This window comes from Myxocyprinus asiaticus, chromosome 4 (assembly GCF_019703515.2).
Source record: "Myxocyprinus asiaticus isolate MX2 ecotype Aquarium Trade chromosome 4, UBuf_Myxa_2, whole genome shotgun sequence".
NCBI classification, from domain to species: Eukaryota; Metazoa; Chordata; class Actinopteri; order Cypriniformes; family Catostomidae; genus Myxocyprinus; species Myxocyprinus asiaticus.
In genome coordinates, this window is record NC_059347.1 from 27,400,273 (window position 1) to 27,417,307 (window position 17,035).

General features: G+C 39.2%; 2 protein-coding genes and 1 long non-coding RNA gene across 4 annotated transcripts in view; 1 reads left to right on the forward strand and 2 right to left on the reverse strand.

The window, feature by feature from the left end:
- Positions 1 to 198: 198 nt before the first annotated feature.
- Positions 199 to 3,391, reverse strand: LOC127436617 (procathepsin L-like). Its single transcript, XM_051690868.1, has 8 exons — positions 3,236 to 3,391; positions 2,393 to 2,528; positions 2,173 to 2,295; positions 1,930 to 2,082; positions 1,349 to 1,573; positions 1,042 to 1,210; positions 753 to 870; positions 199 to 650 (listed from the first exon to the last, which is right to left on the reverse strand). Exons 2-8 carry the CDS (start codon positions 2,516 to 2,518, stop codon positions 551 to 553), a joined length of 1,014 nt encoding a protein of 337 aa, XP_051546828.1. The 5' UTR covers positions 2,519 to 2,528; positions 3,236 to 3,391; the 3' UTR covers positions 199 to 550.
- On the forward strand, positions 2,536 to 6,765 carry LOC127436641 (uncharacterized). Of its 2 annotated transcripts, XR_007896441.1 has the most exons (5): positions 2,536 to 2,694; positions 2,938 to 3,068; positions 4,041 to 4,345; positions 5,613 to 5,721; positions 5,848 to 6,765. It is a non-coding gene; the product is annotated as an uncharacterized LOC127436641 (long non-coding RNA). The 2 variants fall into 2 exon arrangements; XR_007896440.1 differs by lacking the exon at positions 4,041 to 4,345.
- A 1,430-nt stretch (positions 6,766 to 8,195) lies between these two features.
- The window catches only part of dapk1 (death-associated protein kinase 1), a 111,870-nt gene continuing 103,030 nt past the window's right edge, over positions 8,196 to 17,035 (reverse strand). Inside the window, exons 25-26 of the mRNA XM_051690862.1 lie at positions 12,344 to 12,532; positions 8,196 to 11,071 (exon numbers count right to left, since the gene is read on the reverse strand). Coding sequence (XP_051546822.1) covers positions 9,803 to 11,071; positions 12,344 to 12,532 — 1,458 coding nt within the window. The 3' untranslated portion in view covers positions 8,196 to 9,802. The remainder of the gene's footprint in view (positions 11,072 to 12,343; positions 12,533 to 17,035) is intronic.

A 17,035-nucleotide genomic window follows, 5' to 3' on the forward strand; every position in this document is an offset into this window, starting at 1 on the left:
TAGGAAAGTCATGTGGTAGTTTTTGATGCTAACTAGTGTTTTGGGAGAAAATAAAATCAAAGGAGCCTTTTACCCCACTAGTTACTAGTTTTGAGAATTTTTTGCTTGGTTTTATCTTAACCAGTTATCAAACCTTCATGAAAGTTTGAAACAGTTTTGCAACTGATACGTAAGACATATCAGTCCAGACAGTTGTAGTTACATTTTTTAAATATTTATTGATCATACAGGGATTAGGGAAAAAAAGATTTGTACATTTAGACTCACAGTGAGGAACATGTATTTACAATGCATTGAGGCAAATTCAACTATAATCAGTGGCAAACAAATTACCAAAAACAACTGCATAAATTCCCTAAAACAGTGTCACGCAATATCAATAGCGTTGAGGTTTTTTCTCTGACAGTCCAGTCTTATTCAGACTGCAATACAAATGGTCATCTGTGTCAAGCGACTGCTTTTTCACTACACTGGGTTTCAGTGAGCCACTCAGGCACTTGAGAGACTAATATGGTCTTCTGATGCTATTTCTTGATACTTGAGGTATTCTTCAGACAAGTGGGTAGCTAGCTGCTGTAGCAATACCGCAGTGGTTGTGTCTGTCCTTCGCCATTAAGATATATCCTTTATCACCCCAGTTCTCACTCCAGCTAGAGAAAAGAGAAAAACACATTGGGTTAGCGTTTAAACTTTGATCATCCTTGAGTAAGTACCAGGGTTTGATCTGAATGCAAAATAAACGGTCTTCTTACCTGTTCTTAACAATCCAGTACTTCTTGCCATCAGCATCTTCACTGTCAAAGCCATAACCAACGGCAAGAACACCATGATCGAGCTCCTCACTGCTGCAGTCTTTTTCATAGTAGATACCTAACAAGAGATTTAATTCAATTAGTGCAAATCAAAATGCAACTCATTCAATGGGACTAGATTAGTTTGCATCAGGAATCCCATCCTAGGAATCCTGTTATTTACTAACAAGTGTAACTAGGCTTAGCTAATGTATGAATGTTGGTGACCCATGGTGACTAATATGCATACCTGACTGGTAGAACTGGAAAGACTCATGTCCAGCATCAATAGCCACAGACACAGGCCCCACAGCGGCCAAAGCCTTCATTAGAGCATGCTCCTTTCCACTGGGAATGTCAACAAATCCGGTGTCATTAGCTGCACTGAATTTGGGATTGTATTGGCATGGCTGATCATCCTAAAAACAAAGATAGTAACATGGTTATAAGCATGAATATTATGGTAAAATCATTGGCTGGATACTGTAATTGCAATTCTTGCTAATTCTTAGAAATAATTATATTGTAATCAACATTAAGAAATGCAATAGGCTTACAGTTCCCAAGTAAGGGTATGATTCCTCTGAGTCAAGCCCATTGTTGTCCTTGATGTACTGGAAGGCTTGGTCCATGAGACCTCCGTTGCAGCCCTCATTGCCTTCAGGACGGGAGCAGTCAACCAGGTTCTGCTCACTCAGAGAGACCAGTTTTCCTGTCTTTCTGAACATCTGACCCTCCATAGCACCAGTAGTGCTAAAGGCCCAGCAAGAACCACATTCACCCTGTAATAGTCAAGTTTGACAATGCTTAGACAAAAACACTAAGCATTTCACATATACAGGATTTCAAACATTCATACAGAATTAGTTTTTATCCTAAAACAGGATCAATGTATGCTGTTTTGTCAGCTAACTACATGTTTATTGAAAGTTTCTTCTGGGTATACCAGCTCATACATTGAAAGATATGATCTTTCAGACACATAATGACATATTCATATCATATCTAAAGTGGTCAGACTAGTTTCTTCCCTATAGTGTTACAAAAACAAGTCATGGCTCAGATTTCGAAGTAGGCACCCTATTTCTGCAGTTTTAGCATTTAGGAGAAAAGGCTAAAGTGAAACTTAATATCTCACCTGATCTTTCACGGGAGTCACATATCCCTTCTCTCTCCAGTCCAGCTTGTTTGGAACCTCCAGGAAGTTGGGCTCCATGAAGAGGGATCCCTTGAATCTCCTCTCATTCTTGTGCTTGTAGCCATTCATTACTTGCCTGAACTCCTCGTGGGTCTGTGGATATAGAGGCATTTGATGATTGCTGATGGAGTTTAACCAAATCAGCATGCAAACATCCAAGGAAAGGAGGGTTTTCAGTCTTACCATGTCACCAAAGTGGTTCATTCCGAGTCTGTAAGTGTGTTTGCCCATGGAGTGCTCGAGGTTGTGCAGTTCGATCTTTCTCAAGTTCTTCTCCCAAACCATTCGCCTCCACCCCTCCTCTTTCTGTGTTAAGAAGAGATAACATTAATAAGTTCCCTTTCACATTCAGTTTTCAAGTTGCTAGTGAAAACTGAGACAGTGATGAACCTCTACAACTTACTTCATGATATTTTTTACTATGCCAGGTCTTCCACTGCTCCCAATGATCGTCCAACTGCTTGTCCAAAGTAGGTGCAGCAAATACTGCACTGAAGCACAGTGTGAATGCGGCCAAATACATCCTCATGATGAAAACACTGAAGAAAACAAAGTAGCTGAGTCAGACATGTCGCAACACACAGATGTTCTACAGCCACCTCACTGAAATATATATTTTAAAGGTCTGGTATGTATTTCCAGCCTTGCTGATCAAGTTACTGTCACGGAATCTTTGTTTACAAACATGCAAGCAACAAACGGCAGGTAATTACATTGTGATGAATAGTAATAACACAATAATAAATAAACAGTGAGTAATCTAAAGGGTGGGGAAGCATTAATCGTGGAACATTAATTAAAAATAGACAGCCTGAAGTCTGAAATGCAACCAATACCGCATACTGTTTTTTTTTTTTTGTAAACCAATAAAGAACAAACGCTTCCCAATTCTGCCTAGTTTCGTCTTACATTAGTAGCAGTTCTCTATAAATATATTTGTTTACATAGGCCTCCAGACACTCCGGAAACCGAATGGAATACAATGTTCCCTTAGCGGCAGTCACGAGATCTGGGGGTTCCAACCCAGTTTCCCAGGAAAAGAAAACAAAGAGCGAAACCAGACCACGGAAATCAAAAAGGTAACTACTGTAGCGATTTTTGAGAAATGGTTATAAAAATGCTTTATGCGCTACACAAATACTAGAAGAAACATTAAAAAAAAGTACATTAAAAGATCCACTTATTTAAAACAATGGGAAAATAACATACTAACAGCCCAAACCGCTGTAAAAACTTGAGTACTCACCCTGTTTTGCAGATATTCAAAGGAAAACGTTCCGTTGTAAAGAGGAGCACTAGTTTATAAAGCTGTAGCAGCTGCTGAAGCCAAATTCCTCAATTTCTCATTGGTCGAGATTCTTGCTTATAGATTTATTGATCCCGCCTCCGACGAACACGTCATAGACAGCGTGTGACCCGCTAGCACGTGATGACTTCGCGATAGATGATCTTCTACTCATTCAGACAAACAATGTGGCTTTCTTAAGCAAACAGCTCAATCACGATTAAATGGGTTATGACTTTTTATGTTGAGTTGCACATTTATAAATACATCAAAATAGAACAAAGTAACAGCCAAAAGTCAAACTTGACAACAAAGACTAGTAACTAGCTACTCATCTACTCAAAATAAATACAAATAAAATTTCCAGTGGTTTGTGTTTATCCGTTTTTTGTTGTTGTTGTTGTTTTGTGGTAATCAAACTTATGCCACAAATGCTGTCGATTGAGCTTAACTTGTTTTGAACCCAGAATATTCCTTTAAAAACAAAAATCTTAAAGGAATATTCCAGGTTAAATACAATTAAAGCTCAATCTATAGCATTTGTGGCATAAGTTTGATTACCACAAAAAATTATTTTGACCCTCTCTCTCTCTATATATATATATGATTTGTCCTTCCTTAAAAAAAAAAAAAAAAAAAAAAAAAAATCTGGGTTCCAGAGAGGCACTTACAATAGAAGTGAATGTGGGCCAATCCTTAAACGTTTTTTTTTTTCTCTCCCCTTTTCTCCCCAATTTGGAATGCCCAATTCCCAATGCGCTCTAAGTCCTAGTGGTGGCGTGGTGACTTGTCTCAATCCGGGTGGTGGAGGATGAATCTCAATTGCCTCCACGTCTGAGACCTTCAATCTGTGCATCTTATCAAGTGGCTTGTTGAGCGCATTACCGGGGAGACCTAGCGCGTATGGAGGCTTCATGCTATTCTACGCGGCATCCACGCACAACTCACCACATAGCGAGAACCACATTATAGCGACCACGAGGAGGTTACCCCAACGTGACTCTACCCACCCTAGCAACCGGGCCAATTGGTGTCACTCAGCACGCCCTGGATTCGAACTTGCGACTCCAGGTGTGGTAGTCAGCGTCTTTACTTGATGAGCTACCCAGGCCCCCTGCCAATCCTTAAACGTTTCAAAAGTATAGCCACAAGACCTAAACAATATACAATGACTTGTAATCAAATCGCTTACTAACCTTTTCTTGTAAAGTTATAAACAATTTCGCAACTATTGTATAAATGATGATTTACAACTTTACAGCTTAAATAATACATGAGTTTTAACAGAAGAATAAATAGAAGTGCTTTAAAAAAATTATAAGCTTCAAATTTCTGCCTTTAAACCCTCCAAAAATTTGCCCCAGTCACTTCCTTTGTAAGTCCCTCACTGTAACCTTGATTTTTGTTTCTTTTTTAAAGAAAAGGAGGGATGAGTCGAAATAAATTTTTGTGGTAATCAACATTATGCCACAAATGCTGTCGATTGAGCTGAACTCTTATTGAATCTGGAATATTCTTTTAAGTATTTCATTAATATATCCTATTAACTTAGCCATCTTACGTTATGCTGGTCAATAGAACTTCATTGAAATAAACAACCTCTCCACAAAATTGGACTATTAAAACTGTTGCGAAAAAGTCAAATTTTATTGAAGTCAATCTCCGTCTAATGTCTTACAATGCTGTGTGGATTAATATCCAGCCAAAATGTTAACAGCAGCTGACCAGTTCATTCACGAAAATTATTTAACAAGAGGAGCTCTATTTTAAGGAGCATTCTCAACTATTCACATGGAACACTATATGTTCCTACAAAGTTAAAAATGAATGCATTGAATTTGCATGACCCTGCTCAGCCATCAAGAGAGCAAAACCGGCCAAAACCAGATTTACTTAAGATCATATATTGATTTTTCTATCAGTTTCTCTGTGTGGAGACGTCAGTGAATTTTATCTAGTCCTATAACTTGACTCTGTAACAACATTCCAGATTGTTTAGCTTCACTGCAAAACATATCAGGTGGGAAGTTGAGTGGTGTTCAATCTACATATAAACAAAGAGGAAAACACACTTTAATTAATGGCCATGTCTGTCACAAGAGACACACAATAGCTGTAGATAGGAAGATTGTTCAGTTATCACTCAAACCTATCATCCTAAATCTGCCATTGATGATCAAAAACTACCACAATTAAAAGAGATGCCATTGATCTACTGTGAACAAGAGGTTTTAGCAATAGTTTACACTTAAGGTAAAGGGTTAATATGACACAGCAAGTTGTTACACTAGTATTACAAAGTTACTAAATGTTTACATGTCATTTTTCTGTTCTACAGGTAACCAGAAACCAAGCTGTAAACTGAAGAGAATGGGAAAAGCTTCCAAAGAAGTTTTTTTACACCGCACTCTCTAGGCTTTCTTCAAAACTTGAATGTTGCAATAGAGGTGTGGTGGTGTTTTTTTACAGTATGTGTTAAATAATGCAAGTTCAGTCATGCTACACTCCATCATAATTCACATGACTAATTATTCATCAGCAGCACTGTCATGATTATTTTCATTTCATTTCAGTGGGCCCTGTTTCTCACAGTTGATTTGGAGATACTGCCTTAGTGGGAGCATACATGCAGAAACGAATTGATCCAGAATTCACTGGAGGGCACTTCTCAGTATTTGACAAAACTTCTAAACACATGATTGTTACTGGAATTGTTTTTACAAAATTACATAATCTAGACCAATGTGTGGAAGTAATCATTTTTATGGGCAAAACATATGGCAGTCCCTTTGCCTATAAAATACTTGCCTATACTATACTATACACAATACAATACCATTCAAACTATACTTTCTTGTTCTGAAAATTGTAGCATATACAAATCAGGGGGTGTTACAGCATGATAAAATGAACACTGCAAGATATATTAACGTTAAAATAAAAACACTGAAGAGATTCATAGAGTAAACAATTTATTATAAAAAATGTAGTACACTGTAAAGTTTTAAGGAAGTATTAAGGGCATTCAGAGACATGCGTTCAGAACATAATATAAATAGAGGTGATTGTACAAGTTTTAAATACAACAGGACGAATTCCCATCTGATTTACCCGCTTAAGTGTATTCATAGGGGAAATCATGAATCTTGACCACAGCTAAACAGAGAAAGAGCTCCATAATATATAGACTTAATCACAATGTAAAAATGTGCCTTTTGGAATGAGAAAACAATACCCCCATTTGCCTTTTAAAGAGTTTGTTTGTGATTTTAAGACTGTCTGCAAGGGAAAAGGTGGAAGGTTTGGGGGACAGACCTGTCTCAAAATATCACATGGGACAGTTCAAAGTTCTTAGTAATTTTTCAAACATTAAAAGAGACGAAACTGCAGCTGTCTGGGAAGCAAGGAAAGCAAATGAGTCAATAGTTTGTGTTTATATACAGGTGCATCTCAATAAATTAGAATGTCATGGAAAAGTTCATTTATTTCAGTAATTCAACTCAAATTGTGAAACTTGTGTATTAAATAAATTCAGTGCACACAGACTGAAGTAGTTTAAGTCTTTGGTTCTTTTAATTGTGATGATTTTGGCTCACATTTAACAAAAACCCACCAATTCACTATATCAAAAAATTAGAATATGGTGACATGCCAATCAGCTAATCAACTCAAAACACCTGCAAAGGTTTCCTGAGCCTTCAAAATGGTCTCTCAGTTTGGTTCACTAGGCTACACAATCATGGGGAAGACTGCTGATCTGACAGTTGTCCAGAAGACAATCATTGACACCCTTCACAAGGAGGGTAAGCCACAAACATTCATTGCCAAAGAAGCTGGCTGTTCACAGAGTGCTGTATCCAAGCATATTAACAGAAAAAGATGCACAACCAACCGAGAGAACCGCAGCCTTATGAGGATTGTCAAGCAAAATCGATTCAATAATTTGGGTGAACTTCACAAGGAATGGACTGAGGCTGGTGTCAAGACATCAAGAGCCACCACACACAGACGTGTCAAGGAATTTGGCTACAGTTGTCGTATTCCTCTTGTTAAGCCACTCCTGAACCACAGACAATGTCAGAGGTGTCTTACCTGGGCTAAGGAGAAGAAGAACTGGACTGTTGCCCAGTGTTCCAAAGTCCTCTTTTCAGATGAGAGCAAGTTTTGTATTTCATTTGGAAACCAAAGTCCTAGAGTCTGGAGGAAGGGTGGAGAAGCTCATAGCCCAAGTTGCTTGAGGTCCAGTGTTAAGTTTCCACAGTCTGTGATGATTTGGGGTGCAATGTCATCTGCTGGTGTTGGGCCATTGTGTTTTTTGAAAACCAAAGTCACTACACCCGTTTACCAAGAAATTTTGGAGCACTTCATGCTTCCTTCTGCTGACCAGCTTTTTAAAGATGCTGATTTCATTTTCCAGCAGGATTTGGCACCTGCCCACACTGCCAAAAGCACCAAAAGTTGGTTAAATGACCATGGTGTTGGTGTGCTTGACTGGCCAGCAAACTCACCAGACCTGAACCCCATAGAGAATCTATGGGGTATTGTCAAGAGGAAAATGAGAAACAAGAGACCAAAAAAATGCAGATGAGCTGAAGGCCGTTGTCAAAGAAACCTGGGCTTCCATACCACCTCAGCAGTGCCACAAACTGATCACCTCCATGCCACGCCGAATTGAGGAAGTAATTAAAGCAAAAGAAGCCCCTACCAAGTATTGAGTACATATACAGTAAATGAACATACTTTCCAGAAGGCCAACATTTCCCTAAAAATGTTTTTTTTATTGGTCTTATGATGTATTCTAATTTTTTGAGATAGTGAATTGGTGGGTTTTTGTTAAATGTGAGCCAAAATCATCACAATTAAAAGAACCAAAGACTTAAACTAGTTCAGTCTGTGTGCATTGAATTTATTTAATACACGAGTTTCACAATTTGAGTTGAATTACTGAAATAAATGAACTTTTCCACGACATTCTAATTTATTGAGATGCACCTGTACATATGTTTATATACATGAGTCTTTACTGCCATCTGCAGTTTTCAAGTTGTCAATGCATTTGAGTCCGACATACCACATTCCACACAAACCAATCAGAAATGATGGATGGTTATGAATTTAGATATTTCTAGTAACCACAGAACAGCATCGTTGGTACAACTTAACTAAAGCTCTTAATTTTTTTAACGCAAATGCTAATACATTTTATGACACTTTTACCCAATTTCAATCCCTTAAAATAAGAGTTTATATATTTGTTTTTGTTTTGGTTAATTCTCCAGTGTAAAGTCAGTACAAAATAAACTTGCTTTAAATGCACAACAGTGCAAAGGTGTGAAACAGAAAATATTGATATAACAGTTGAATAATTGTAACAATACTCATGCTTAATCACAGATAACAGACTGCAGCAGACATCATTTTATATAAAAAAAATAAATAAATAAATACAAAATAAATTGCCTGGGGTATGTCATTATTTCCATTTGAAAAATTTCCAAAACTGCAATATTTCACAAAGTGAATGTGACATAAGTATGAAAAATGTGAATGTCAGCAAATACACTGGGACGCTAGCCTTAAAAATAAGCTAACATGTAATATGTTTCAACAAATGTTTTTTTATTTGTGCTTCTGTTGTGCATCTGTCGGTTAAAACCCTGTTAAAACCCTGAAAATGATGCCTTTTAGCTGCAGTAAGGAACGTTAAGGCAGTAAAGTTAAACTACCCACTTTTTTGTATATTTGAGATAAGGCTTAAATTTATTGTTTCACCATAGATATGTTCATTAAGAGGTTTGATAGGAAGGGTAAACCCTGAAACACATTTAAACTAATTACTTTCAGGCCATGTCCACACCAATACATTTTCATTTAAAAAAAGCATTGATTTAACTACATTTATACCTCTCATCCACACTAGAGCAGCATTTTCCACCACTGAAAACAGTGTTTCGAAAAAGCTCTCCATTACCACATACAGTACTTTGGAGATTTATGACTTCAGGAAAACTGAGTTTTTGAATGAAAATGGATTAGTGTGGATGTGGCCTCAGTAGCTGGCACACAGCACATCCAATTTTGAAATCTAGAAAGATGTCTCTTTGACAATAGCTTACCATCTTCAAGGCACTCAATTGTTTAAATAATTATCTCTTTATCAGGTAATACAGCCGAGCACTTGGTGATCTATCATTCAGTCATCAAATTTTGTATAATTTCCCTATAACAGCTGTCTGAATATATAAAAGAATTGCAAGCTTCAGAATTTTCATTCAATAATTACATTTTAAGAAAACTCTTCTGCAGTTTCGCCTTGGGAATGTGAGACAATCGATAAAAGATTTGCAGGAAAAATTTACAAAGGCAACGTTTCAGAGATATCGAGGATGAACATTAAAGAACTTGCAAAGGGCAACAGCATGGACACGAACGTAGTATCTGATTCAAATACTTCAGTCTTAAAAGACCAGGAAGCTGAGATTTAACACCACTCCACTGGCTAATTGCACATTTCTTTACAGTGTGAAGCTAACGAGAGATCACGGAACTGATGGAGTTATAAGAAATGCCACCCCCATTGCACACCGGGCTATAGGGCTCTGGCGGAGTGCCCAGAATCTCCACATTGACCCGAAACACTGGCGCAGATCTAAGAAGGAAATCCGCTGCATCGCGACGGCCAAGTTCACGCAACTTAGCAACCAAAACGCCTATGGTCGAATCTGGTTGCTGGCTCCACTCTTGCAGAAGCATGGCTGTTGGGCTGGGGAGGTAAAGGGGGTCTGCAGGCGGAGTCCCATTTGTGCCAGCACTGTATTTAGCAGCCAACTCGCTGAGACCCAAGTTCATGGCAAGCAGACACCAGTCCTTTCCAAGGGCGTCGGGTGGATCCAGCAGGCGGCAGAGCTTGCGTCTGGCCAGATGACTGACCTCTGCCACAGGCACCTTTCTACCGAGACCACCCTGTTTGTAGACCTGGGTGCAACCTAATGCGACGATACTAACAAAGCTCTCGTGATAGCCACCCATGGTGTTGGATAGGGCGTTCTCGCCACGTGCTTGAGCGCGGAAAAAGTCCCTTGGTTGGTAGAGCATGACGGGGCCGTGGTGCTCCCGCAGCTGCTGAGGGCTTAGATAATGTCGGGCAGTTAGCAAACCAGGCAACGTAGCAGCCAAAAGACCCTCAGCCATGCCGCACAATGTGTCCAACAGAGCATAGCAACGTCCAGGCTCTGCTTCAGGTCCTCGTAACTGTACCTCCATGCCCTGTCCGTGGTTAACAAGAAGAACTAGAGCCTCAGCACCACCAAGTCCAACCCGAGCTCCTCCGCTCCACAACCGAACATCCTCAGCTTCAACCTCAGGCTTTTGCTGCCTGCTCCACCGACACAAGTTCACTTGCAGCTTATGGAAGAGTCCACAAGGAAAAGGTGCTAAGTGCTCTACAGGAACCACGCGCACTCCACCATAAAGCAAAGTGTCTTCCCCTTCGATGTCTTCTTCGTCCGTCCAAGTGTGCTGCAGGCCACCTGTGCGTATAAGGGCAGGGATATCAACCATACCTGGGTTGGCCAAGTCACGCGCACATACATCCATGGCGTCCAACACCTGGAGAAGTTCATCAATATCGCCTTCAGAGAAGAGGGTTTGGAGTTCTTCAATGCGGTAGCGGCCACGGTAATGGTGGATCGCTTTGGGGGTTTCAATGGAGAGAAGCTTGCCGAGTACATTACTACAAAGCCAACGAGGATCTAACAGGACAACGTCTTGGACAGTCTCACTCTGCATGATGTTTATCTGGAGAAAAGAAGGCAGGAAAAGAATTGAATATAACAAGAAAGTGATAAAAATAGAACTGGATTACAGCTAGGCATTTTAGCCCATCAATACCAAAACATTTAGTTCTAAAACAATATGCCACAAGAGGCCATTTGTTACAGTTTAACCACATGTAAGGGAGTATAATGAGATAAGAAAATGGCAGCAACAGTACGATGATAAAAGACATTAAATGTATTATTAATAATTATTGGAATAAATGATTCTTCTGTCAAGTAATGGACACATTTCACAAACTGTGATGACACATTCTGCCAAAATATAGCAACGTAAATCTAGCCAACATTTTATATTTAAATATTTTCGATATTTAATATAAATGTATAACATTATAATGTATAATATTACCCTAGCATTAATGCAAAAAAAAAAAAGAAAAAAAAGAAAAAGCAATAAAGTACAGCAGCTGAAGGAATGATCGTAAATTTGCCATCTTTCTCTTTTCTGAATCTCTTTTTTTTTTATATATATATATATATCGGAAAGTCGTAGAAATGTAATAGTGGATTTTATCTTTTGCTGTTGGAGAAAATGGAAACACAAAAATAATATTTGTTCATGTATCTCTACAGAAGTTTACCCCACTATAGTTGACTTTTGCATTCCAACACCATAAATCTGAAAAGGGTCCACATAGATCACTATCCTAACTGTAGGCTGGTTGCAGTTGTCAAGCATCAACTTGGCACATTAATATTGAATGTGCAGTCACATGTTTGTTTATAGTCATTTTATAATGATTCTGAATGTGGCTTGTCCAATCAAAATTTAGAGTATGATCTTTCCATTTTATGTGTGTTTGAGTGTTGTTCCTACACTGAAAACACAGATGACTAATACTGATAAAAATGACTAATTCACCCTCTCTCTGTATCTTTTAAGCTGTTGTTGTAATCATTGTGGGTGGTCAATAGACTGAAAAGGCCCCTATTCAATTATTAACACACACCAACTCATTTGGATCCACAAAAACACATGTAAGCACAATGAATGTGTGTGTATATGTTCTGAGAGCCTTTGGGTAATGGATGTGAAATTATTAGTGTGGGTGTGTGCAATAATACATGCAGAGTGTACAAAAACAATAGTTTTAATTTATAATACAATACAATCAACACAAACAGCGATACACACATAATTCAAATATGCATACATATTTAATCATCTGCTCACCCATCGTTTACACACACACACACTCTAACACATTCACTGGCCTGCCCACTCACACACCTCTCCCATGCTGTGAAGTTGTAAAGCCAGTTCCCTCAGATCGTCTTCGCTGGCCAAAGGGTTGATTTGTTCCTGCACATCCACAACAAACTGCTGCCATGAGATTAGCTGGTTTGGCCCGTTCAATTTGCGCCAGGAGGGCAGAGTGGACAACAGCTTCTCTGCTAACTGAGTCATAGGCCTGCAGGTCTGTGAAAGACAAAGAGAGATGAGAGAATAAAATAAAAAAATAGATTTTTACATTTTCTGAAGGAAATAAACTCAGCAATAAAAGAAACGTCCCTTTTTCAGGACACTGTATTTTAAAGATTATTTTGTAAAAATCCAAATAATTTCACAGATCTTTATTGTAAAGGGTTTAAACAATGTTTTCCATGTTTGTTCAATGAACCATAAACAATTAATGAACATGCACCTGTGGAACGGTCGTTAAGACACTAACAGCTTACAGACGGTAGGCAATAAAGGTCACAGTTATAAAAACTTAGGACAATAGAGAGACCTTCTACTGACTCTGAAAAACACCAAAAGAACGTGCCTTAGGCATGCTGCATGAAGGCATGAGGACTGCAGATGTGGCCAGGGCAATAAATTGCAATGTCCGTACTGTGAGACGCCTAAGACAGCGCTACAGGGAGACAGGAAGGACAGCTGATCGTCCTCACAGTGGCAGACCACATGTAAAAACACCTGCACAGGATCGTACATCCGAATATCACTCCTGCGGGACAGGTACAGGATGGCAACAACAACTGCCCAAGTTACACCAGGAACGCACAATCTCTCCATCAGTGCTCAGACTGTCCACAACAGGCTGAGAGAGGCTGGACTGAGGGCTTGTAGGCCTGTTGTAAGGCAGGTCCTTACCAGACATCAACGGCAACAATGTCGCCTATGGGCACAAACCCACCTTCGCTGGACCAGACAAGACTGGCAAAAAGTGCTCTTCACTGACGAGTCACGGTTTTGTCTCACCAGGGGTGATGGTCGGACTCACGTTTATCGTCGGAGGAATGAGCGTTACACCGAGGCCTGTACTCTGGAGTAGGATCAGTTTGGAGGTGGAGGGTCCATCATTGTCTGGGGCAGTGTGTCACAGCATCATTGGACTGAGCTTGTTGTCATTGCAGGCAATCACAACGCTGTGCGTTACAGGGAAGACATCCTCCTCCCTCATGTGGTACCCTTCCCGCAGGCTCATCCTGACATGACCCTCCAGCATGACAATGCCACCAGCCATACTGCTCGTTCTGTGCGTGATTTCCTGCAAGACAGGAATGTCAGTGTTCTGTCATGGCCAGCAAAGAGCCCGGATCTCAATCCCATTGAGCACGTCTGGGACCTGTTGGATTGGAGGGTGAGGGCTAGGGTCATTCCCCCCAGAAATGTCCGGGAACTTGCAAGTGCCTTGGTGCAAGAGTGGAGTAACATCTCACAGCAAGAACTGGCAAAACTGGTGCAGTCCATGAGGAGGAGATGCACTGCAGTACTTAATGCAGCTGGTGGCCACACCAGATTCTGACTGTATTGATTTTGAACCCCCCTTTGTTCAGGGACACATTATTCCATTTCTGTTAGTCACATGTCTGTGAAACTTGTTCAGTTTATGTCTTAGTTGTTCAATCTTTTATGTTCATACAAATATTTATACATGTTAAGTTAGCTGAAAATAAAAGAAGTTGAAAGTGAGAGGACGTTTTTTTTTGCTGAGTGGGTGGTTGCTAAGTTGCTCTAAGTGGTTGTCAGCACGCTACTGTGGTTGCTTGGGTGTTATCTACTGGTCCAAGTTAAAAAAAAAGCCCTTAGATGTTGCTTGGGTCTTCTTTAAAGGGATATTTCACCCAAAAATGAAAATTCTCTCATCATTTAGTCACCCTCATGCCATCCCAGATGTGTATGACTTTCTTTCTTCTGCTTAACACAAACAAAGATTTTAAAATAATATTTCTGCTTTGTTAGTCCTCACAATGCAAGAGAATGGTGACTAGAACTCAGAAGGTCCAAAAGCACATAAAGGCAGCATAAAAGTAATCCATAGGACTCCAGTGGTTTAATTAATCTCTTCTGAAGTGATATGATTGGTGTGGGTGAGAAAAAGAAAAATATTTAAGTCCTTTTTTTACTATAAATCTCCACCTTTGACAAGCCCCAACCACCATTGTGAGGACCAACAGAGTTGAAATATTCTTTTAAACTCTTTGTTTGTGTTCTGCAGAAGAAAGGAAGTCATACACATCTGGGCATGTGAGTGAGTAAATGATGAGAGAATTAAGGGTGTATTCACACTAAGCGATCTGTACCGTTCCCGAGCACGTTTGACCCCCAAAGTCCAGTTCGTTTGACTACGCTGAACCATGCCTTGGCCTGCTTGAAGAGGTGGGCTAGGGCACGGTACGCATCTAGTGTGATCGCTAACTGTGGCCGAGCATGGAACTCGAAACATGATGTCAGTGATGCGACTGTTCCATTTAACAAACATGCTGGCAAAGGGATCACTTTGGTCTACGGCAGAGGTGCAGTGTTTACTGGAGATTTGGGCCGATGAGAGTATACAGGAACAACTGGATACAACACACAAGAACTCCGACATATTTGGTAAAATTTGTGACTATCTTCGTGCTCGTGGATACCAAAGAACCACTGAGCAATATCATGACAAGCTGAACAAACTGCGGGTTCAGTAAATCTGTCAACTCGTGGGACAAAAAGGATAAATTCCAGTGATACGATGCTGTCGACAATTAGGCATGCAGCCCTCTGCACTGCGAAAAAAAACGTCTGTTATTAGTCACTGGCAAGTAAATATCAACATTTCACTTGCCAATGATAGAGTTGTGTAGTGTCAAAGCACCGAGGCCCTGTTACTGAAAAAAGCAGTTGATTAAGAAGCTGGATTCAGCCTCGTCTTTCCCTGCATGCTGTCTCATGAGCATGCAGGAAAAAGCACTTGTTTCTCATTCAGTTGAACTCCGAGCATCAAGAGCAGCTCTCTTGAGTGTGTGAAGATGGACCACTTCTCAAGCGCTCTGATGCGCACGCCGTCTACAGAGGCTTGCGCCAAACTCCCGCGAAAATATAAACAAGGTATAAACGTATTAATTTTGTGAACGCAAAGCGCTCCAGTTTCACTTAACTGCCATGCAATAGCAAATGTCCATGGTCATTGTGGGTTTATTCACGCCGTGTTAATAAAACGCAGTGAGACAGAGGAGATGCCCTGCTCTTTTTCTGTGGAGACGATAAACTGCAAGAAACAGAATCTCAAAGTCTTCCTTCACGAGAAATAAGGGCTTGTGAGTTAATCAGAGAGCCTTAAAATAATGTGAAAGTGAAGAATTTAAGGCAGAAATATTTTACTATTGCATAATATAATATAATATAATATAATATAATATAATATAATACCTATACATGTTGGCTGGGTTACAAAAGAAACAAAAGAAAACAAAACACCTATGGATCAAAAGTCAATCGGACAAATAAGAGAGATATATTTTGATCATTAAAATACTATTTTAATTATTTTAAATTTTATACTTTTATATTTGACTGTCATTCATACTTTTTTGAAGCCTGAAAAGGAAATAATATACCCTTATTTTATTATATGACCCAAGCTAAATTTGTATAAATGACTTTGTTGTGTGCATGAAGCACACATAGTGAGTTTGTATGGTAATTAATCGTCATATTCGTGAAACACCTAAACAGACAATTAATCATCATAACCCTTAAACAGGCAATTAATTGTCATAATCGCAATTATTTGTTTGACAATTAATTGTCAACCAAATTTCACAATCGTGACCCCTAATTTTCGTTATTAGGTTCCTACCTTGTGAATTGTTTAGTTAAAAATGTGTACGAAATTTAAAACAGTGACAACAGCTTGAATCATTATTAAAAATTCATGACATCATATAGAATGTGAAATTTGTACATTTTAAAAAAGATAAAATGTGATTAAAATCATAAAGAAAAATCGAAAAAAATAATTACAATATACTATATTGCATGAATATATATGAAGAGGCCCCCTCTCTCAGTTTGCTTAATATATTTTTTAGTTACATTATGCTTACATGTCGTCAAATGTCTGGTGAGTAAAAACAAAAATTTACTAGCCAATGACAATTCTTTCACCAACATGATCGTAGAGGGTTGGCATGTGAGAGGGCCCTGTGTTACTGCACCACAAATGACCCCAAATAAGCCACAAAGTAAGTAACGTTACAATGATGGACTCCATTGTGCTGTGCGAGAGTGCTTTTCTTCCTGTTTTCTTCAAAACAAAATGTTGCATCGTAATGACGCAAGCGTGCTCAGGTCCGGAACGTTAAGTGCAATGTGAGTGCAGGCCAGCAGGGGAGTGGGGACAATCGTGCTTGGGCACGGTACAAGGCAACCGGGACATTTTTGGATGAACTATCCCTTCAAATGTAAGATTTTTTCCCATTTTGTTAATTGATCAATTTAGCAAATATCAATGAATTTTCATAACAGATCTTATTTTAGAGCTGAGCATAACTAGAAAAATGTACACCACTACAAAAAGTTCCATGAACTTGAAAGATTTAATTATTTCCAAGCCTGTAAAATAACACTTTTGACATTCCCTAATATTAAAGGTTTCATAAGGTTTTTTCATGACAGTGGGAACCTTGTATACTCCATAAGAAGTAACTACTAATG

Coding starts and splice junctions, on each gene's coding strand:
- LOC127436617 (XM_051690868.1), bottom strand. CDS start 2,518: ATGAGGATGTATTTGGCCGCATTCACACTGTGCTTCAGTGCAGTATTT. Junction 2,083..2,172: donor TGAACCACTTTGGTGACATG/GTAAGACTGAAA, acceptor CTATATCCACAG/ACCCACGAGGAGTTCAGGCA. Junction 1,211..1,348: donor CATACCCTTACTTGGGAACT/GTAAGCCTATTG, acceptor CTTTGTTTTTAG/GATGATCAGCCATGCCAATA.